A 24347-nucleotide genomic window follows, 5' to 3' on the forward strand; every position below is an offset into this window, starting at 1 on the left:
GTTGATGTGCCCAAGATAGAAAAAACTGTACCTCTCTCTCTCTCTCTCGCTCTCGATAGGTGAGAACAAAGTGCAAGTTGATATGCCCATATAGAAAAAACTGCACATCCCCTTCAATGAATTCTTAAATGTACAAGAGTTTGCACGCCTCCATAAAGAGTGTATTTCGTGCTGATCTCCCTAAGAACACTTGTCTTTTCAACGTTGAACATGTTTACATGGTATATGAGAATGATGGAAGTATTTATGCCTAACCAAGTTTGCAGCATAAAAGTTCAAATAAAGTACACATTAAACGACAAGAAAAAGAATAATGGTACACCAAATTTTAATTTGGTTCTGAGCCTACGTCCTCTCTCTCTCTCTCTCTCAACACTCTTCGAGAAAGTCTTTCTCCATTGAATTTAAAGAGAGTACAAAACAGTTTTTGAAGGAAAATGTTCAATTCATTGGCATAAGAATAGTCATTACATGGCGTACATAGGAGACGATATGTCACCCTAAGGCCAAATAATACAAATAACAGAAAATTAAATCATGCCAAGGAGTACTCTTCATCGTCACGGCAGCCAAACTTTGGGACATCAATCCACTGCAAATCTGAATCAGACCATTTCAATTTACATCTTTGTCGTAACTCCCATTGAATCATGCCAAGAATGACCCCCATTGATTTGGAACATCCATTGAATGTCAGCATGTTTCTCTCCAACCAGATTGTCTTCCATGCTTTCAAAAGCTAACATGTAATACATCTAAAGGAGCACTTAGATGCTTAGGTCTAGGTCCTAGAGAGATATGTGGTACTAAGCATAACCAAGGTCTAGGGATGGTAACCGAGCTGAATGAGCCAAGCTTGAAGTGTTCAAGTTCGACTCATTCATGTAGCCAGGCAAGCCGAGTGCGAGCTCATAATGAGCTTGAATTAAACAAGCTGAGTTCGAGCTGGCTTGTTTTAAAAAAAAAAAACACTGTTTTAGAGCTGGAAAACTAGGTTTACAAAAAAAATACATGTAAAATATATCTAAAATATACTTTTTTACCATCTAATAAGCTTACATGTCGAGCCAAACTGAGTACCTGTTGTTCATATTCAGCTTTCTGAGCCTGTTTTATGAGTTAGAATGAGCTCTTTATGAGCTGAACATGAGCCAAGCTACGAGCGGCTCAGCTTTTTTCCCAGTTCATGAACTTCACTTCTTTCACTAGCATACCTTAATTTCATGGTGACCATATTCCACAAGATGCTGAATGCCCCCAAAAGAATTAGTTCGTATCCTGCTGTTCATAAATTGCACTAGAATGAATATGTTTCATAATTTTCCAAGTGAGGAATTTGATGCCCCAATTGGGGATAGGTAGGCCCTACCTTCTGGAATACTGCGGCGATTTGCTTCATGGCATGAACTTACTCAAGATCTCAATGAAGAACGAAATGTCTGCTTTCATTAAAGCAAGGGCATATATTCTTAACATTATGGTGGTACCGATAACCTAGCATAGAGCATAATTCCTTCTCATTTAAGTGTCTTTGGGGGTTAAGGGTTTTCATGAATGCAAAAAGATAACCCATCTGCTGTCAATGCCTTTTGCTTGCAGCTATTCTTTCAATTGGGAGGTTAAGAAAAGAACATCAATTAATGGGGATCACAGTATGCCATCGAATTTATGCAGATCATAGAGTTCCATTGTTGCAGGGACAGTCACTCCTAATTTCCATCATTCCCCTTTACAGGAAAAAAAATGTAAAGGTATTATCCAAATGCCACATCCCTTTTGTAAGAGTTTTTCTTGCCGGCCCCATATAAACAAGACAAGGGGTGACTAAGATCTCTCTCTGTAACGCCCCGAAATTTTTAACCCAAATTTATGTGATTTTTTTTTAATAACAGCGGAAAGGATAACCAATATAGGGTTAAGCATTTCGGAACATTACATTTGAGAGAAAACTCAACACAGGTATTTCATTTCATTATGACATGAACATTTAAATTACCAGAAACCCAAGGAATCACTGGAACAGTAAATCAACAATCGTGATTCAATGACTCATCCCGCAACCGCTCATAAATCTACTTGTTTACCTGAAAATGGTAAAAATTATAGGAATTAGACTACCACGTCTAAGTAGGACAAATGTAACTTTTAATGCAGGTATATCATGAATCTAGCATGTGATGTGGGTGTCAAAGGTGAATCTCAACATATGTCTAAATAAGTAAGCAGTTTATGCAAACGAAGCCAACATTCATATACATGGGTATGTAAACAGTTATACAACAACCATAACTGAGCAAGTACAGTGTGCAGTATTAATAAGCAAAAGAGGTATGGTATGCAACAGTCATAATAATAACAGAGTGTAACATTAATCAGTAAGTGAGATGTGTATTGCAACAATAATAGCATTAACATGTGCAACTCTCATATAGTTGTTCAACTACCTCTTATCTATACATTTCACAATTTTATATCATCACAAGCTCAAAATATAAAACATGTTAAAGAACATAAGCATATCTTCAGTATTTCCACTCACTGTGATACCTAACTGCACTAAATTGTGTTTAAATTATCTTACCCCGCGGGTACACACGGGCACAGGTGCCCATCTCAGAAGAGAACGTTTGGGGGTACATTATTCAAGAGTATTTTATTAACCCGAACATTCTAACTGAGACTGAATCCCCAAGGGAGCGACTAATAGCCGAGAGAATCTCCCAAGGGCTCCACTCAAGACAGGATGCATCCCTAACTTCTGCAGAAGATATGGAACTACCACCTAGGACACATAGGTAGTCCTGGTCCCTAACTCCGAGGACGGAGACCAACGAGCCGCTTCACGCTCGAAACACAACACAAGTCCTTAAAGTTTTGTACCACCTACCTTCTTCAAGGTAAGCCTCAAAAATTGGTTTCATTAGTTAATCGTTTTCCCAAAGTTCAGGACATTTCCCAACTTTCTTCTACTGCCATAGCAGTAGATCCCAACCTTAGTCCTTTTACCAAGGTGTATAAATCATCCATATTTTTTTTCCACATTGATTTCTTAATCTCACTCACAGTGCTCCGGTGCTTTTAAACTAGTCAAGCACACCATAATTACAAATAGGTTTTCATCACTCTGATTAACATAGCACGTAAGCCAATAACTCAAGTACCCACGTCGGGTAACTCATTCATATATTGCCCTCTTAGGCAAAGCACATATCCATATATCACTATATACTCCATCGTATGTGTGAAACCAATTTAACAACCTCATTCCTCAACACAACTAACATACAACATTCCAGCAGTTCAAATAATACATTTTCTGACAAAACAAAAAAAACAGTTTAAGCATATGGTATTTCATGTAGATCTGTCACGACACCAGAGAAGCCTGGCGAATGCAATTCACTGTTTAAACATATTACAAAGTCTGATCTGCTGTTTCAACCTTGAAAACATGCGAACTAGATTCTAGTTTTCTTGAAAGACATGTGGTATAATCACAGAACCACTATCTGAATGTATAGTTATTTAAATGCATAAGAGCCTAAGTCAATTCCAAAATCCGATACAGAGTTTTAACCTCATATGTATTTATAAATATCTATAAGTGTTTAGTTTATAATCCTCAAATCAATTTAACCAACCTATGAGGCATTTCAAACTCAAGTCATAATATATACTTTTGTCAAGGATATGCAGATCATTTTTAATCAGAAACTATCAATAAAGTCAGTTCGCGAGGCTGGTTGAATTGTACACCATTCTATTGACCTGAATTGAGCATAAGGATGCCATATTTTACAAGTGAAACAATCATGATTGGTTAGCATAAATTAATTTAACATGTTTATATTCTCAAAATGAACAAACGCAAGAATCGGTTAAGAGAATTTACTATAAGTAAGCTATACGTTCAAAATGAAACAGACACATTCGGCTAACCCAGAATTAACCTAGGGATAAAATGTGTTACAGAATAAAACTAACATGATCGACCAACCGAACTCACATCGACAGGGTATGTGTTATGTGATAAGACTGACATGATCAATCAACAGGAATTTCATCAACATGATATGCGTTATATAATAAAGCATACGAAAATTTCAACGTTTCTTCCACACAAAAACTGGAATGGACACCCCTAAATTATGTCATCTAACCCCAAGAATCAAACCCCCGAATCTGAGGTTATCATATACAAGAAATCAGAAACCTCACGACTGGGGCTATCCAGTGCTTTAGCCGAAACCCCAAATCGATCGGATTTGGGATTTTTCAGGTTAGGGTTATGCAAGAACCCACAAATTGATGGGATCGGATATTGTCGAGTTAGGGTTTGGCAAGAACCCACCCAAATTCAAGACTTAGGCTTTTCCGGCAGCCAAGAACCTCGTCTGACACTCGGTGCATGCCAACAACAGGGTTTCTCCTTGACCAGCTCAATCACACCCAGACTAATTCAATACCCAGCAAGAAGAGATACAGAAATCCTACCTTTTTCTCGCGCTCAGAAGTTGTTGTCGCAGAAGGAGGGTTGTCGGCTCCGGTGAGGGTTGCTGCTGCAGCGAGGAATCGAGAGTCGAGGAAGAGAGTGAGATACAGAGGGAACCCAAGAGGAAGGTGAGAAAGAGAGACTCATTTCCCCTCCCTTTATCGATCGTACCCCCTCCTTGCATCTTTGAGAATGACGGGCATAACCCCCTCCCCTTCTTGACTCTGTTTGCCAGAATTGTGCCCTCAGCACGATTCGTGTTTTATAAGCTTTTACATTCCTTGCTCGGTCCGGGTCCTGCGACCCACGATGTTGGATCCACTATCAAAGTGGATCTGGGTCGGTTCTCTAGTGCTGGATCCACAAGAAACGTGGATCCGAGTCGGAAGTGGATGGTGGATCCACAAGTTGGATCCATTTGGGTCAAACCCCAATTACTCAATTCTTTTATTCTTCACTTTTTAAATTATTCTTTTATTAAACATTATTATTACTTATATACCTTTAATACCCATATATATATATTTCCTTTTGGATCCGATTAACGGATCCTGGACCCAATATGAATAAAATCACTCGAATTTTACAGGTATTACACTCTCTCTCTCTCTCTCTCTCTCTCTCTATATATATATATATATATATATATATATATATATGTGTGTGTGTGTGTGTGTGTGTGTGTGTGTGTGAGAAATGAAAACCTACAAAATGGGCACTGTGATAAATGAAACATGATATTGGATTTCTTGTGTTAACATGACTGATTTTGTAGAAATCAACACTTGGATCATGCATTTTGGATAAAAAAATTGGTATTTAGAGCCTCAAAAGTTTATAAAAATTGTAGGCCATTGATTTTTGAAACCTTATAAAAACCTATCTATGCATTGGAATCAAAAGCTTCAAAAAGTTATTCTTAGAAAAACAAGTATATAAACCACATTTGTACAGTCAGAATTTAAAACAAAACACCAAAAATCCAATATCATGATTCATTTAGCATGGTGCCTAATATATATATATATATATATATATATATATATATATATATATATATATATATATATATATATATATACATATATATATATATATATATATATACATATATATATATATATATATATATATATATATGCTTCAAATAGAAACCATTGGTGTAGGCTGCATCTTCTCAATCAAACCCCATAGTGCATTCAATATAATTTGGTTGATAGGAATAGGACATGTTTTTTTTATGTAATAATATGATTTTTAAGTAATAAAATTTTGGTATATTCTAGGCTCTTGATCTTTGAAGAACCCAAAAAATCTATATGCATGTTGCAATCACATGATTTAAATTTTGTTTTTTCCTAATAATATATATTCTTAGGAAAAAACAAATTGTAAATCTATCATATCTGTTGGGCTCAATTGACAAAAACCTCAAATTTTATAAAAATTAATTGTTTCTCTTAGCTCAGTTGATGCATTGAATAGGAAGATTGCTCCTAATCTTCATGAAAGTTGATGCCCTAGTGTAGTTATGAACAAATTAACTAGAAATTTAATGCAAATAACAGAAATTTGCAAGCAAACAACTAAAATCATATTTACAGAGAATTGGAAGAAACTAACCCTAATCTTAGTTTGGATTTGAGATAGATCAGATCACAAACTATGATAAAAAAACAATAACTCCAACCAAATAATTATATAAAAAAACAATGATAAAAATGACTAAAACTGGTCATATGGCCTAGATTATATCCTACCCCCACTCCTGCATCATGAGCGAAGTTACACCCCATCCTTACTATATATATATGTGCTAGAAAACGGCCATCCTTACGAACGGGTCATGTACATACAGACACACACAAATCAAATATGATGAGTAAAAAAAAATAATACATAAACACACAAATCAAATATGATGAGTAAAAAAAAATAATACATAAACACACAAATCAAACATGAGTAAACCTTAATCTAGTAATAAGGATGTAAATGGTTCAAATTTGGGTCAGATGTAGCCAATACCATTTCCAACTAATTAAATGTTGGCTAGAAATTTTAATTTTAATTATGATTAGAACAAAAAGCTCACACCAGATCCAGTTTTTTACATGTAAACAGATTCAGATTTTTGTCAAATCGAGGTATTTGCCAGTTTCAATAGCAAAAAACAAAACCTTTATATCAAACAATCGGGCATGCCAAGTGCGTCTGATGTTTGTTCGAAAGTGAGAATAAACTATCTTTTTAGCCCTAAAAATGGGGAGATTAACGCACTACATGTGTCGTAAGCAACAAAATGACTGATGCATTCCTCCTAATTCTTGACATTTCAAAATTTCATGAATATATACAGTTTTACTTCCAAGTATATTTTGGCTTCAAAAGTGAGAATAAGTTGTCTTTCTTAGCTATATATGAAATCAGAATGAAAACCTACCCAATAGAAAACCTCACAAACCTGCCCACTAAGGAACATTTATCAGATTTTTGGTGTTTTTTTGAAATTCTGACCTTACAAAATTGATCTTTGTTTTTTCTGTATGATCTCTCCATCTAGAGAGAGAGAGAGAGAGAGAGAGAGAGAGAGAGAGTAATCTTTACTTTGCGTCTTAGCGTCATTTGATGCTAGTGATAATGCATGAAATGCATATCATTTTAAATCGTGAATTCATTCATTTATATGTTAAAAAGTGGTTTAAAACCCATGTTTGTGTTGTTTCAAAGTGCGAGAGAGCGGTGATTTGAATTTCATCCAAATCGAGCGAAAAATGGGTTTGGTAGAGCTATTTTAAGGTATTTGGAGTGAAACTCAAGAAGATCTGGGTCTAGACCCGACCCAAACCTTTAATAATGGATCTTGGAGTTGATTCACAACCTATCTAATCCAAGATCTGGTCGTCCTTAGTGCAAAAAGTCTAAAAAGCCCTCTTAGGTGGTGCCAATCTTGTTTTTAGAAATAGTTCTAGTTTTAGGTGATTTTTCAAAAATTGTTTTTTATAATGTAATGTTTTAATAAATCAGGACTAATTTGCAGTATAAATAAAAGAATTAGGGTTAGGGGATGGCGTCTTTTGCCTAGGAAAACCTGCCCCCTTCTTCCTTCTCCTCTTCAAGTTTTTTCACCGAAATTGTCTTCTTCCATCGTTTTTCTTCTTCTTATCCTTTATTCTTCCTCGTAGCTTCATCCTTTTTCATGGTATATCCTTGTATCTCTTCCCTCACACATGGAGCGACCTTGAAAGAGGCGTAGAGAGATGCACGTAGCAAGGTGAGATCGTTCTAGCCTGCCCAATCTATTCAGAAACTAGCTACCGTTAAGTTCCTTGTTCTACCCCTTTTTTACTTTTTTTTTGGACTTCTTGTATGTAGATCAGATTTTATTTTATTTTTCTTGCCTATTTAGATCTACTCTTTATGATTTTTGTATATTATGATTGTTTAGGATCGTTTAGACTAATTATTTTATTTTTTAAAATTTTTATTTTGGCCAAAAAAACTTTTTTCTTCATCGGCCAAATTTTGTGTGAGGCCTGAATTTTTTTAGTTTGATAAATAGACTGTTATGGCTGTTCCAGAAGAGGTTTAAGACTAAAATTTTAGTATGTGTTATCTGTATGTGTCTAATGTATTCCTTCCAAAATTCAGCTCAATCCGATCAGGGGTTGAGATTTTACAACCATTTTACCAAAATTGGTTGCTGGTTTTTCAGAAATCCGACTTTCAATTCTGGTTTTAATTTAGTTTAATTCAAATAACCTTTTGTTGGTTTGTGCCATTTGTCTTTAGTAAATCAGTAATTAGAAGCAATTTAGGTTTGTTTATTTATGTTTGTCAATAGGTTAAATTAATTTTCAGCAAGTTATTCTATTGTTTTAGGAATTAATTAGTTAAGGTTTGGTTAAATAGTATTAGTTTAATCAATAGATTTAAATTATGTTTCTCATGCATTGTTTAGCATAGTTTTTGGCTGAATTTTGTCCAGGTATAAGATGGGCACATGATTTTAGTGTCTCAGCTAAATTCTTACCGAATTTGGTTGAATTTTGGTGTGATTTGGCATTTCCCATTTGTTGTCCAAGACCGACAAGTTTTGCCAAGTAGTTTAGGGTTTTATTGTTAATTGGGTAGGATAATTTAGTAATTCCTCTTAGTTCTATGTATACTTTAGTATTTACTTTTGAATTTTAGTTTAATTAAGATCATTAGGATATGTTATATTATGTTTTTTATCAGAAAAACATAGGATTTGATTTGTTTTAATTTAGTTTAATTAAGCCATTTTTCAAGCATAATTAATAGCATAGTTTAAGTTGCTTTTTGTTTTAGTTTAAAGTAGTTTAAATTATATTGTTTATTGCATTTATTTACTATTACTTGTTTTTTAATTGAATTAAATCAGTAATTTGTTAGTTTTATATTTGGTTTAGAATTAGTTTATTTCATTGCATTAGTTTTATTTCGATAAGTTAATATAGATAGTTAGATAATATAGTTGAGTATAGTGTTTATTTTTAAGATTCTTTTAGTTTGATTTGAGTTAACTAACAAGGTGTTTACATAATTCGGTTGATTCTCGTATTTTAGTTTTTACAGGTGTTGACTGGCGAGGCGACCCTTGGTGGAAAGCGAAAAGACTAGGTAAAGTAATTGAAGATATTCTAAGCTAATGGTTGAAGTTAGGCGAGCTCGAGCACTAGAAGATTGTTTTTGGTTTTCTTTAGAATAAGGCATTAGGTAATATTTATTTTATTTCGGATTGTATAATTTTTATTTATGTTCAAACTATTGTAATAGATTTTTACGCTTTTGTTTACCGTTCTTTGATTTTATTCAAGGCAATAAAGGTGTTCTTTGTTTGGATTACAAAGGTTTTTATCTTGTTCCATGTGTTCGACCCAGACTTCACCACTAGTGTGAGCCGATATTTATAATTTGGTGCACGGTTATGTTTTCATTAAAAATATCTTTCAAAAATACTTTTAAGAAAAGTGCTATCAGATAGCCCATTGAATGATATGGTTTTTTTTTTGTATATATATATATATATATATATATATATATATATATATATATATATATATATAGAGAGAGAGAGAGAGAGAGAGAGAGGGAGAGAGAGATTTATTTCAAAGTTGATAAATAAACTACACTTGATTTGAATGATGAAAGACGACACTATGTGACGTGGGCGAGCATCTGGATCCATGATAGCAATTACAGGACAGACCAGAAGCCTCTGCATCAAGAGTCACACCTCATGGATGCTTGAGAAGGATATATTGTCCTGTTGCTACGTATGCCTTACAAGAGCAACTTGGTCTTGGGGGTTTCTTTTGCATTTGACAATGAATTCATGCAGCCACTTGCAAATGGCCTTCTTTTGTTTGCACCTTTATCAGAAAAATGGTAAGAATATTGTGGGGCTCTTGATAGTGAAAGAGGGGGTCTACTCTTAATAGTGACAAAAAACCATTGGACCATTTAAACTTTTTTTGTTGTTGGGTCACCCTCCATAAGCCAACCTACAAGACCAAGTTAGTCGGTTCGCTGCATCCCATCACAGTGAAGGCAACAGCATCCAGGTAGGCAACAACCCCAATCACCTACAATTAAGCCCCCAAAGAAATAAATAAATCGTGATTACATTAGCAGTGTGATCATGTACTCTGGGCAAACCCATAATGTGGACCATACGATCCAGAAATAGGTATGTCCTCAATATGTCAAGCTTTTGTGGACAATGTTCTCCCTGAGGTCGAGGGGTAGGCCCTCGGACTTTTACGCCGAGATGGACAGAGACCATAAGTATGGTAGGCTGAGCCAGCGCGACTTCTCTGTGTCTAGGGTGGTTTCTCCAAGTAAAAAAAAAGCATGTGTAATCTCCACCATGCATCTATGTAGCATATCATTTTTTTTATTTTTAGTGGTTACCATTAGATATGTTGATGGTTCAGATTTGGGGCAGATATATGGCTAAATCCGAATCTGTTTAGCCAGGTTCAGTAGAGTAAAGAGGATCCATTGACAATCAGATTTGGATTCGGCTTGGGGTTTTACATCTGAATCTGAATCCAACCGGTTATTTGTAAGTGTATCTGATTAGCTATTTTATGCTGGTTGGATTCAGTTTCCATAGTGCTCCTTTCATCTAAATCCAAATCCATGTCCGTATCCAATTAGCTAAAGGCCGATTATGGCGGATTCAGTAAATCCTACACCGGAACTGAATCCAATTCATTTACATCCTTAATCAATCTTACTATTGTGAGACTATCCAAGCCACATAAATGTTATTGTTCACACATGCCCAAAAAGACAAGAGAAGCTTTGATTGTATAGAGCATTATTTACCCTTTCTTTAAGGTTGCTTGATCATCTTATCATCCCTACGCATAAGTCCGTGTTGCAGCCACTTGCTTTGCATCCACCTTTTCTTACTTCTATAGCTTATTTCCCTTGCCATCACACATTTTTGTAATGAAAGATGCGTCCAATGACCAGATACTGATAGGATCCGTGACGATAGACTCAAAAGGACCAAGACAATTTAGTGGGACCATAGATAAATAGGGTAAGGATCGCTCCATAGTTTAATTCACAACAAACAAATGGCATTATATATATATATATATATATATATATATTGCATAAAGGTGATCATCCAACCAAAGGAAGGTCCAAAATCTATAACCGATGATAATCGATGGCATTCTTTTTCTAATGATCGAGTTTTTCATCGATCGGACTTTACATAATGAATTTTTATCATTCATTTAGTGAACGACATGGTTTGGATTATGAACTTTCAATGTTTAGATATGTTTTTGAAAGCGCTAAAATTCAATGGCCCAAAGGCCTGGCAAAGGAGCCAAACAAGCAGAACTTTAAGTGTTCAGGATTGGCTCATTCTTGCATTGAGCCAAGCTGAGTTTGAATTCATAGAACAAGTTGAGCTCTAGCTTGTTTACAAAAGAATTACTTCCTTTCAGTGTTACATGCAACAAGATTATATAAGATTTGATCTGTAAATGTATTACTTGCATGCCAAATACTTTATTTGCTCCACACTATATTATATGACAAAAAAAAACTAGAGTACATTTATTTAACAAGCCTATATGAGCTGAACCGAACCCCTATTCGTTTATGTTTGTCTTGCCGAGTTTATTTTAAAAGTTTAAACATGTTCTTTATGAGTCTGAATACGAACCGAGTCACAAGCAGCTCGTCTTGTTTCCAGCCCTACTTATAAGCTATGTGAATACATGTTTTTTTTTTTTTTACTTGGAGAAACCGCTCCAGATGTAGAGACCTCGCATGCCCTGGCTCAGCCTACATACTTACGATCTCTATCCATGTCAGCATAAAACTCTGAGGGCTTACCCTTCGACCTCAGAGAATCGTAAAACTCCGAGGGCTTACCCCTCGACCTCAGGGAGTCGTAAAACTCTGAGAGCTTACTCCTCAACCCTAAGGTGACGCCCATGGGATTTGAACCTAGACTGCCAGTCAAACGGTCTAGGCCCCATCCCACTACGTCAAACCCCTTGGGTCTATGTGAATATGATACAGATATTTGATCTCATTTTGGAAGGTAGTATTGGAACTTGGAAGACTATTATGATTACAAAAAGAAAGTTTGATACAAGGCATTGAACATTACAAGATTCTATATTATGTGGCTCTACTAAGTTTGCATGGTATAGAAAATTGCTATCCATCTTAGACCATCTACAAGTAGTGGCCATGTGTGCCCCAGCAAAGGTTATTTTGAGGGCTGGGACAACTCTAGTAGGTACTCTTAAAGGGCTTATAGATCTTGAGGTCCAGGACCACCCCTGCCAAAGACCCAGCAGCAGCAGCAATGGAGATAATGAGGCAAGCCAAGCTAAGTATTTGCAGGCACACCCATCTAGAGCTCCACTTTGGTATCTTCTTCTGTGATATGTACATCTCCACTGGGAAGTAGACAGTCAGAGGCCAGAAACCGAATGCGCCCAGGATGCCGACGACGTCGTTGAAGAAGGGGAGAAGCATGGAGATGACCGTCGTCAAGATCACGAAGATGGTTCGCCAAACAAGGCGAAAGAGGTTCAGGTTGAAGGTCTTGAAGGTGCAGGGGATGTGAATTTGGATATCCTTGGTGATGAAGGTGCTCTCTGGCCACTTCTGCTGTGCCCACTTCTCTACAAAGGCAAAGAGAGGCTGGCAGAAGACTTGGTAGGCACCAATTAGGTGAATCACAATGGCTGCATTGGCTATGTCAAGAAGCCAGTAAGGGTTGTAGAACCCAAACCCAGTGAGTAGGTTGGAGGGTGCATTGTCTCCAAATGCAGCATAGCCCATACAACCACACAGCATGTAGAAGATGGTAGTCACTGCCACACTTAGAAGTGTCGCTTTTCTCATGGTCTTGGCTTCTGAAGGGGGAGATTTCACTGTGTCCTGCATATAACAAAAAGATAAATTAATGTGATGCACTTGTTTGTCTAATGGATCTACCATAAGAAAGATAATCATACCAAGTACATGGGAAGCAAGCAAGGTTTCCACTCAACACATGTTACCATACTAGCTCTTATACTGTAAGATATGCAGATATAACATGGAAATTATGGCAAAAGTCCTTAAATTTGAAGAATTTTGTCTGTAATTAAAACAAATTGATTTATTGTACCTTAGGTGGTGCAGATCAATACAAGATTGTCCATTATTCTTGAGAAAAGTTTGGGGATAACAAAAAGGTGTAGTCCATGGGCTTTTTGGACGTTAATGAGTTCAATATATATATATATATATATATATATATATATATATATATATATATATATATATATATATATATATATATATATATATATATATATATATATATATATATATATATACGGTTTACTGCCCCAGAAGAAATTCATATGCATACACAAGAGTTCAATAATAATGGAAAAAGTTCTACACACTACTCTTCAGCTCTGACCTAGTGAATTATGCAAGTGCTTATACAGAAAATGTCTTAGTTGCTTACAAAATTATAAACCGCGTACGGAGCATATGCTGCCACTTGGCTATATAATTGAGTGGACAGTTTGCATCTCACAACAGTAGAATTCAGAAAGGCACCATACCACTGCAGAAGTAATAAAAACTGAAAGTTACCAAGGGTCTAGTTTTTACCTGAATCTCAATCAAGATGATGGAGTAGGAGTAGGCAAAGGCTATGTCACCAAAAGCCTGCAAACTTCTCCATATCTTTTGAGCCTGAGACACTGTGCCTATGCTGACTCCTGTCAGACTACCTGCAAGCTTTCCATGTTCTGAAGAACAGGCAGACAGAGAGAGGGATTAGGCCTAACCTCAAGCCTTGGAGTAACAATAAAATTAACAAAGCCATAGAAGTGGTAAAACACCTGCTACTTTGCCAATGCCCAAGGACAGGCCCACTGTGGAGTATGTGAATGACATGATTGCTGCAAGAATGGACAGCCACCAGATCTGGTCAAAGTCTGGGATTTGGGACAATAATATTTCAGCAACACCAAAAATGATCATGTATGGGTTGCTTGACATATGACATGGGTTTTTTCCTCCACTCTCATGGAAGCAATTGGACTTCTTGATTGCCCTGCAAGAGACAAAACCATTCACACATATATGGTGTCAGTGATGATTTTATTAGCATGAGGTAAAAAACCAAAAAACATATTGACCAGGGATAATAAGATAAACATGAAACTGAAAGAAGACCAAGTACTCACATCATACTAATGGATGCTGCAATTGTGTACCCAATTGCTACTCCAAAAAGATTCAAGTATTGAATCCACCCACAGATCTTAACTTGAACACCACCTACAAATTTTCATGACAGTAAGTGTCAGCCTCTTGTGCTGGTCACAAATTAATCTCTCTCTCTCTCTCTCTCTCTCTCTCTCTCTCTCTCTCTCTCTCTCTCTCTCTCTCTCTCTCTCTCTCTCTCTCTCTCTCTCTCTCTCTCTGCTGCAAAAAAACATACCTAAGTTAGCCTTGACTGCATCCATGTAAGTATAGTTTCTCTTGCCATATACAGGGTCACCAGATCTATAACAGTCTGAGAGCAGGGTGGAAGTATAGTAGATAACAAAGGCGAACAAGAACATCACAGTAGGGCCTGCAACCCATCCCAATTGAGCAATGGCCCATGCTAATGATAGCACTCCAGACCCAATCACAGCTGTGATTATGTGAGCACTGGCAGTCCAAACATTGCCTGCAGAAACAGAAACAGAGCAAAAATATATCATCTTAGAACCACAACTCTTTCCATAAGCAATATCACAGTAATTCTACTCAAACTTCTGCTCTCTCTCACCTGTCCTCTTGAGGCGCCCATCATCATCAAAGCATTTGGATGGGCCTTGTTGCGGCACATCAATGGCAAAATCCACTTGTAGGTAGTGCTTTGGCACACCCATATTCATGTTCTCACCCATCCCTAACCAATTTGGTTACAAGTTACAACACCAAGAAACCACAAAATAAGTGCTGGAAGAAAGGGAGAAGGATGATAGGCTGTGTTTATTGCTGAACCAGAAATATGTGAATTAAGAGAGCTTTTGTGCCTACTCTACTGACACAGGCAAGATAACATTCCTCAAGACTCACAGACACCCAAAAAAACCAGATGGGAATTGGGAAACAGGGCCCCTAGCTCTCTATCGGGTGATCTTCTGAAGAAAACCAAGGACCAACTTGGGATAGGGAACAGGAAGAAGAAGAGCAATTGGCTACGAAGCAATCAGACGGGCGGTCGTAGGTATAAATAGTGTTTTTGGAGGGAGAAAAGGCTATAGAGCCACGTGGCAGAAAGGTCACAGGTCACTGCCATGTCAACGCCGACCACGGAACTCTCACTTTCTCTCTCTAGAATTGATGATAAATGCTATGCCTTCACCAAACCATCAAGAGTAAAGGACAAGGCTAACCATCTCTTTGTTAACTAGCATTCAAGACGCCCCATTCAAAATATTAAACAAAAACGTGAAATTAATTGTTTTTTAAGTTAATAAACTAAGCCCAAGAAAGGTTTGGCGCAGTGGGATGGGTCCTAGGCCGTTAGGTCTAGGTTAACGTCACCCCTTGCACAAGCTGAAGTGTGGTGACTCTAGGAGGGCAAGGGGTAAGCTCACGAAGTTTTAAACTTCCAAGACAACGAAGCAAAACCAACACAGCTAGGTCTATGATCTTTAGGGTGGTTTTTCATGTAGACATAAAAAAAGTTAATAAAATAAAGATGCTTCTATAATAATACTTTACACACTTGATTTACATAGATCTTAGCTCCTAATGCAAAATATATCGATCGAAATTTTATTATTTTTGTGTTAAAGTTGACTGAATTATGATGTTTTATACTATTTTTTAATCACCTTTATTTTCATGAATTGTGAATTGTTGATTTTCACCGTCTCACAAATAAAATCTTATGATGCTTTAAACATGATAAAGCCTTATAATATACTAAATAAATCATGCTAAACATAGGTTTACCATTTGGTAGCTAGATATGCAAATAAGAGTCCACCATTGTACGTATGATATCATGGTACAAAACTACCATATATTTTTCCATAACTAAGACCAAACTCATTCGCATTTTTATCACTCTCAATTAACAGTGTCTTGGTTTTCTAACTTTCCACAGCCACCTAAAAATACTAAAAAAGGATTATAAGTTTACATTCTTTAGGCCCAAATGAGTCTGTTTTTACCATTCATAAGCAAAATCAGGTTGAAGCTCAGTGACTAGAGAGTGATAGGAAATGACATGTAGTTTAAAAGGAGTTGGAGAAAATGATGGTAAACAACTCACAAGGAGCCATTTGTTTCTTACCTATTTATCACACTCCTCTGTTCTTCTTTCTTCTTGCCTAGTGTGGTAAGAGTATGGATTGAGATGGCACTTCCCCACAAGTTACAACAAACTCGATCTGGTAACTTAGCTTTGTTCTTTCTTCTTTTTATAGGCCTAGTAGAAGCATTAAAATAGTGACATTTGTATTTTTTATTACTGTTTTTTAGCTTTATATGATATTTTTTATAACCAAAATTTTATCACACGTGTTGGCAGTCAACCTCGCACATGTGTGGCCTTTCGTCCATCCATGTTTGGAAGAGAATAGGGTTCCCTACCTACCTACCTTTCTCGAGAAAGGTCAAGATATAGATCGAGTATCTTCCTTAGTTGCCCAGTCAAATTACATAGTTCTGCTGGAAATTTTATGGTGATGACACTTGTATCCTACATTGGTTATTTCAGCAAAATAAAACAATTTCATTTTTTTTTTATTCTCATGAATGCTTAATTAATGAACTCAAAAGCATGAGGGAGCACAAGGGTTTTACCAACCGGAAGCCAGCCAATGTGTTGTCTGTAATGGGAGGCTTTTCCCTTGAATTATCTAAAAAAAAAAGCTTAAGTAATGAACACAGAATCTAGGGTGCCATTATCTCTTCTAAACCAACACCTACCAACCATCTTAAACTTGTTTGTTATACTTTACAATTGTATCTGCAGGAAATTAGAGTCCTATTTGCTATATGGTAAGCATTACAGAGGCTCCGCTTCTGGGTTTGGATGCTGTTGAGGGTGGTGACCATGGCTTGGCAGGACTTTCCAATACTGTAGGTTTTTCGACGCAGAACCGGTTTCGCGGCCTAATAAAAAAAAAAGAATTCTCAGGCCAAGAGTTGGTATTTTGTTCTAATAACCAGTGCCACTCACAAGACACAGGAAAAGTAGGGAAAGAAAGGGCGTAGAACCAACAATGGGGCCAATTGGTGATTTAGGGGAAGTCAAAAAAGAAGTTTGAATCATACTCAACCTTTATTCCACCAAGCAACACCATTCACTCTAGTTTTGTGCATAAAAGAAGACCAACATGATTGAAGAGAGCACCATGCCTTTAAAAAAAAAATCATCATTATGTGCAAGATAAATCATCACAAAGTACTTGTTATTTTTGCTCCCAAAGACCAAGGAAAAAAATTATCATGGGTATCTTTGAAGCTGATTCCCTTTTGTAGTTATTTATCATATCAACCTCTTTATGATCATATCATGGACGTTTACACGTGGTTCTCTGATTAACACAGATTGAAAAGATAATTGATGATATATTACTTTTTAAAAATAAGGTATGGTTCTAGTTAGGATAATGTAGGCATATTAAGAAATCATATCCCATGATAGTCATTCCTCAGAATTCGCTTAGGCTGACACTTGGTAGCTAGGTTGCTGTTAGCTACAGCACCCCAAGTTGGGAAGAAGTAAAAAATGCAACATTTAGCGTAGATGTTTGATTAATCCAGACCCTATCTTTTGTCTAATGAGGACAATAACATAATAGATAATGATCATCTCAATCATGCAGTCACAAGCACATCTAAGAGTGGAATTATTTTTTCAAGATAAAAACAAAAATGGTTAGCAGCTAAGGCATTATTTTGTGTTCAAAATGGAAAAATATGTTTCTACCATGCGTGCAAGAATGAGTCTGTGTACTGCAAGGGACAGTAAAAATACCCCAACATATATCTTTTTTTTATTTTTTACTCAGAAAAAACGCTCTGTCCATGTCAGTGTAAAACTCTGAGAGAGTCATCAAGCTTCACCTTAAGCAAGAAGGTGACGCCCATAGGATTTGAACCTAGACTGCCCTTCACATGGTCTAAGCCCCATCCCACTACGCCAAACTCATTGAGTCTACCACCAGCATATATCTCTTGTGAAGGTGACCTAAAGCTTTAGTTATTATAATAAAACACGGCAACGCTTAGTCACACAACGCCACCTCAAGGCCCCATACTTAATTTTGTAAGTATATCGTTGCGAATCAGTGCCTGCATCGATTGACCGATTCACAATTGGCCAAAAAATCGATACGCAACCAAGCCGATTCAGCTTGTTTTAAATTTTTTTTTTAAATAGTTTAAATTATTGTTTGAATATTTTAAATATTTTGTAACACGTGTCATTGTTTGGTTACAAATTGGCCAGTTCAGTTCGGTTCGGTTCGGTTCGGTTCAGAAAACTTGCAAATGTCACCAAGTTGGCAAGACATCACAAGTTTGAAACCCACTGCTGGCATCCCTTGCCTTGAGCTCGAATCTGAGTGTATTACTTAGTGGGCAGAGGGGATGTCAAGGGTTTTTACCAATCGGAGGCCAGCTAATGTGCAGTGAGTGATTTTAAGAATGTAGAATTCCTGCAAACTGATCTACTCATTTTACTCTTCTGGCATCAAATGGTGTCAAGTGGTCAACAAATGACAGTCATAATATCAAAAAGAAAAAATCTTAAACAAAAAAATAGTGCTGCAGACTCCTAGAAGGCTTATATATTAGAATGTCCTTTGATATTATACCAATAGTTTTGTTAGGTATTTGCCTCATATTGCCACACCAGTATAATGGAGAAGGGCCCAAACCCAGCTTGCCTATCAAAAAAAAAATGAATGTTGAGAGAGAGAGAGCCGAAAAGCGATCAACATTACTTAAAAGTGAAACTCAACAAAACGTTGAGTCCCACAAGCACAAATACAACAGCACTACATGAAAACACCATTTACACAAAAATAGAAAAACGCGAACACAAAACAGAAAACTCATCAAGGACCACGACATCTAGATGAGGATTGGTTGGAGGCAGAGGCAGGTCTTTGAGATATATGTGTAAGATAGCATACACATCAGCTAAGACCCTATGAGTCAAACGGTTAAGGTTGAACGGGACATCCCGAAAAGTAGCATCATTTCTGGCCATCCATATGAACCACCACACTGTAAATAACCAGACTCTCCAAATAATCCTCCACTTTTTTTCGCGTCTAATTATATCAGGGCCGAGGATAAGATCTAACGCAAAGCAGCCCTCCCGCACAATAACTGATGGAGCCTTCCAAGTTTTAGAAAACAATTCCCGAAACACTTCACACGACCAGAGAGAGAGAGAGAGAGAGAGTTTTCATGTTGAGTCCACTGGCTTGGGAGGTAAACCTCGAGTCGGGTTACCGACACCAAAGCTCTTATGAAGCCCACCAATTAAAGGCACCCGCACACTTGATGAGAGTTCAACTTGGGGGCGAAGGAGTCAGCACCTTCTTCCTAAGCCCACCCCCACTGGGGCGACCTGGTGGGTGGGTGGGGGGGGGTTGTCTTCTTTGAAATATGCAACAATAATTTAGTTGATACCTGATATTTACTTTTGATATCCACCTCTCTTTCTTCTCCCTCTTCGAGTGGTATACCCTTAAAGGTGACCTCTGGGCAGGTCCCACTTTTACCCAACTTGCCCGTTATCATCTCTGTCTTATGTTACAACAAAATTTATAATATCTCACTTCCCACGTTTTTTCACCCTGATCATCAGCCCTCTCACGGGTTTATTTGGAAGCACCTGGTGATTTTTGCTGGTTCATAATAATATTTCTTTCATTTATTTATTTTTAAAGGAAGCTAGGGTTAGGTAGACCCTCACCAGGTATTATACCGCTGGGTTTTGAACCTGCAACTTCCCACCACAAGGAGACGTGCACTGACAGCTCCTACCAACCACTCGGCGTTGGTACATTCTTTTCATTTATTTTTGTCCACCAAATCACCAACTAATAACTTTGCTAGAAAAAAAAAATAAAAAGAAAAATAAATAACACTTTCATTTGTTTGGTGATTCTTGTTTAGTTTTTATCCATGTGAGAATAGTCTCGAAAAATCAATTCAGGGAATCTGGTGATTTCGATTCGGGCCTGAATCGAACTGAATCGGCCAATTTTTAACCACAAAAGGACTAGTGTCGCAAAAAAGATAAAAAAACCTAATCTTGATCAATTTTAAGATTTATTTGATAATAAGCCAGTTTAATTCAGTTTTGTGTCGATAAAAAATGTAAATATCTTTATATTTTCAAAGCTGTCTTTTGATAACGGGGTTCAAAACCCAATGGTATAGTTGTATAACTGGCACCACTTGTCTGGTAGGAGCAGCTAGTGCACGTCACCTTGTGTTGGGACGGTGCAGGTTCAAAACCCAATAGTATAGTTGTATAACTGGTAAGGGTCTGCCTAACCTTGCTTGCCTTTAAATAAAAAAACAGTTGTATAACTGGCAGGGGTCTGCCCATAGTGACAAACGTTAAAAATGGCAAAATCTCATTTTTCAAAAAACTCGTGAGAATTTGAAACATTTTCATAAATCTCGCATTTTTTGGCAAAATCTCGGCAATAAAAAATAAATTAAAAATATATAATTTATTTTTTATAATAAAATATTAATAAATTTTTAAAAATAAAAATAAACTGATTTTTTAGGATAAATAGCTGTTTAAAACGTAAATATCGCATTTAAATCACAGTATTTATGGTTTTTCATAAATCTCATGATATTTTGAAAATCTTGCAAGAGATTTTCATAAACTTTCAGGCAATTTCTCATGAGATTTTCATAAATCTCGCGATATTTGTCACTATGGGTCTTCCTAACCCCAGCTTGCCTATAAAAAAAAAACGACTGCATTAGGAAATGTGTTCAGTTAGTAGTAACGCTAGTATAATTGCTTATTGACATAAGCTTCCAGTTAACTAGCTCTTCAAGCTTGGTTTTGACTTTTATAAAAAAAAAAAAACAAGAACAATATGAAAGAATCCTGGCAATTTCTTTCTAAAGTTGTGATAATTATGACCAAACTCTTGATAAGGTACTGGCAATGCAGATTAAAAGTAGTTTCGAGTAGTACAAATAAACTTTTTATAAAGCGATTTTTACAGATCAAGTAAGACAGGTGGCAGTGGCGGCGCCGGGTGCCGCCGGTAATAAAGGTGTTAGACAGAAAACAACCCACTAAAATGAGGATTTTTTAATGAAGATTAATTAGTACAGTTCAAGCTTGCTTTTCTAACAAAGTGGCTGCTTAAAGGGGGAACATTTTTCTTTCAATTGTGGTCTCAACAAGCTAATCATCTTTATAATATAATTCAGATGCCTATGGAATCAGTTGGGTGAATCTTTTAGTTGCAATATATCTGGTCCAGTGGTTTAGAAGATCTGTGGTCATGATGGTCAGTTGAACGATCATGTGCCACAAGAATCACTAGGTTGTTCTTCACAAAGTGTAGGTCAAGCACTTTTCACTACCTAGAGATGGATAGGTGGCAACCAAAACACAAATGATAAATAAATTAATATTATAGAAACTGGACCAGCATTATGCATGAGGTTGATCTCCAATATCAAAGGAATATGTTACTGTATGGTAATCAAATGTATAGTATTAAAGGATTGCTTGGTGAATTTAGGTGACCCTAAAGCTATGGCATCTATGCTTGGTGAAGTCTTTGTCTACTGTTTAACCTTTAATCAGTTGTTTCATGCACCATATTATTTTTAAATCAGGCATTTGTTGTTGATAAAAGTGGAGTAAGGAAAAGCATTCAGCTGTGGGTATCACAGTGACAAAAGTTAAAAAATGGCAAAATATCGGCAGTCAAATACTCGGGAGATTTTGAATTTTTTCACAAATCTTGCATTTTTTTGGCAAAATCTTGGCAATAAAAAATAAATTTAAAAAATTTAAAAAAATAATTTTTATAAGAAAATATAAATAAAATACATTTGAAAATAAATTTTATCGGGGTTTTCATGATAAATATCTGTTAAAAATGCAAATCTCGCGATATTTGCCACGCTTTGAAAATTTTATGAGAAATTGCCATTTTAAACTTTCAAACAATTTCTTGCGATATTATCACGAGATTTTTATAATCTCACGATATTTGTCATAGAGGTCTCTCTCTCTCTCTCTCTCTCTATATATATATATATATATATATATACTAGGGCGGGGTTTGCGGCAAGGGTGCCCCCTATCACTTTTGTTGTTCAATGCAGTTGCTGAGGGTCTTGTGGTCTTGCTTAAGCGGGTTGTTGTATCGGGTTTCATTGATCCTTTGCAGGTTTCCGACTTTCCGGGTCATATTCTTACTTATGCTGATGATATGATCATTTTTGGTCGTGCAAATGTTCAACAGATGCTCAGGTTCAAGCTTATCATTCAGTTCTTTCTCTCCATGTCTGGGCTTTCTCTAAATGAGACCAAATGCTCTATTACCATGTTCAATGTTAATGCCAATATGCTTGCAGCTGGAAAGAGAATTTTTAATTGCACTACTTCTAACTTGCCTATTATGTACCTTGGCTTGCCGTTACAAGTGAAGCCTCTATCTTCAGCGGCTTGGGCTCCGACGCTTCAAAAAGTGAAGCGCAAATTGCTTTCGTGGGAGTCGTCTTATCTCTCTAGCGCTGGACGTCTAACCTTAGTCAGACATGTTCTTTCAACTATTCCAGAATTTTTCATGTCTCTGTTTGTGATGCCTGTGGGAGTAGAGAAGCAGCTGACGCGCTTGCTGGCAGACTTTCTTTGGTCTGGGTGTAAACTCACAGGTAAGCGTCACTTGATTGGTTGGTGTTCGGTGGTTCTACCTCGGCGTATGGGTGGTTTAGGCATCCCGGTGCCCAGACTGCGAAGCATTGTTCTTGTCGCCAAGCAATGTTGGTTGGCCCACCAACCGGATAACCCTTGTGCTAGTTTTCTTCTTGCTAAATATGGGGATCCAACTCTTATTCCGGTTCGTCTGGGAACCCGAGGTTTGGCGCTCTCGCACTTGCGTAAATCGTGGTTGAGGGCTTTAGCCTGCTTTAGAGACCATTTTGAGGTCTCCGGAAATTTTGGTCAGTGGTTGCAGTGGGCGTTGGCACCAAGCGGAGAGTTTCTCACCAAAAAAGTCTATAGATCGTTGCTACCGCCAGGGGCTGATTGGTTGCCCGAGGATGTGCTTTGGGCGAAGGGTCCTTCCCCCCGTTCGCGAGTCCTGGCTTGGTTAATTTTGCACGATAGGATCCAGACCCACAGTAATTTAAAGAAGTGGGGCATTCAACTACTGAGTTGGTGCGTGCTTTGTCAAGCTGCAGAAGAATCTACGTTTCACTTGTTCTGGTCTTGCCCAATATTTATGGAAATCTTTAGTAGAACCTGGAGGCATCCGGAAGTATTTGTTAAGGAGGAGTCATTTGCGCTAGATCTGATATTGGGGCCGGTTTGTATTAGGCGCAGCAAGAGGTGGAGGTTCATCTGGCGGACGTGGTTGCTTACCTCTTGGTGGTTTGTTTGGATGGCACGTAACGATGCTCATTTTCGTCATATTTGAGTTAACATTCAAAACCTGGTGCATAAAATTTTGGTAGATGTTTATGCGATCTTGCGTATGCATCTTAGTGATCTTCCACTCCCTCCTGCTGATGCTACCTATCCTTTGTCACAATCTGGGCACGCGGCTATGGCGTGAGCCCATTTTATCTGTCTAATGTTCTTTTCTCTTGTGCTTTCTTTATTTGTTTTGGCTTTTGTTCTTGTTCAGTTCATGGGTTCAACATTTTGTTGATCTTCATGAGTGGTAATGTTGAATTACTTTCGGCTCTCTCTCTCTCTCTCTCTCTCTCTATATATATATATATATATATATATATATATATATATATATATATATATATATATATATGATTTCTAGCCATCAGTCTACTGTAAGCAAACAGGTATTTTTGGATTGTTTTTCTCAAATCTGACCCTGCAGATGTCTCTAGCGTGATGAATTTGCTAGAAAAATGACACTTAAATCATGTATTTTTATAAAAATATAATTTTTAAGTCTTTTGAATATTTGTGAAAATTTTAGACCATCGATAAATATTATAAAAACCTACCTACATGTTCGAATCAGATGATCCTAGAGTCTATTCATATAAAGTCAACCCTGCAATCACA

At 37.0% G+C, this 24347-nt stretch overlaps 1 protein-coding gene across 1 annotated transcript; it reads right to left on the reverse strand.

Moving 5' to 3' along the window:
• Nucleotides 1-12155: 12155 nt before the first annotated feature.
• Nucleotides 12156-14945, reverse strand: LOC149817198 (amino acid permease 3-like). The gene is made up of 6 exons (XM_089987561.1): nt 14847-14945; nt 14511-14744; nt 14254-14347; nt 13906-14120; nt 13673-13812; nt 12156-12943 (listed from the first exon to the last, which is right to left on the reverse strand). Exons 2-6 carry the CDS (start codon nt 14632-14634, stop codon nt 12287-12289), a joined length of 1230 nt encoding a protein of 409 aa, XP_089843687.1. The 5' UTR covers nt 14635-14744; nt 14847-14945; the 3' UTR covers nt 12156-12286.
• Between the last annotated feature and the right edge of the window lie 9402 nt (nt 14946-24347).

The sequence above is a fragment of the Nuphar pumila genome, chromosome 14, assembly GCF_984573655.1.
Source record: "Nuphar pumila chromosome 14, dmNupPumi1.hap1.1, whole genome shotgun sequence".
NCBI classification, from domain to species: Eukaryota; Viridiplantae; Streptophyta; class Magnoliopsida; order Nymphaeales; family Nymphaeaceae; genus Nuphar; species Nuphar pumila.

Bases quoted from the DNA above. Each gene is read 5' to 3' on its own strand.
- LOC149817198 (XM_089987561.1), bottom strand. From the start codon at position 14,634: ATGTTCTTGTTCGCCTTTGTTATCTACTATACTTCCACCCTGCTCTCA. The intron at 14,121-14,253 runs GTGAGTACTTGG...TGTCTCTTGCAG, and splicing joins GCAGCATCCATTAGTATGAT to GGCAATCAAGAAGTCCAATT. The intron at 13,813-13,905 runs GTGTTTTACCAC...CCTGTTCTTCAG, and splicing joins GGGCATTGGCAAAGTAGCAG to AACATGGAAAGCTTGCAGGT.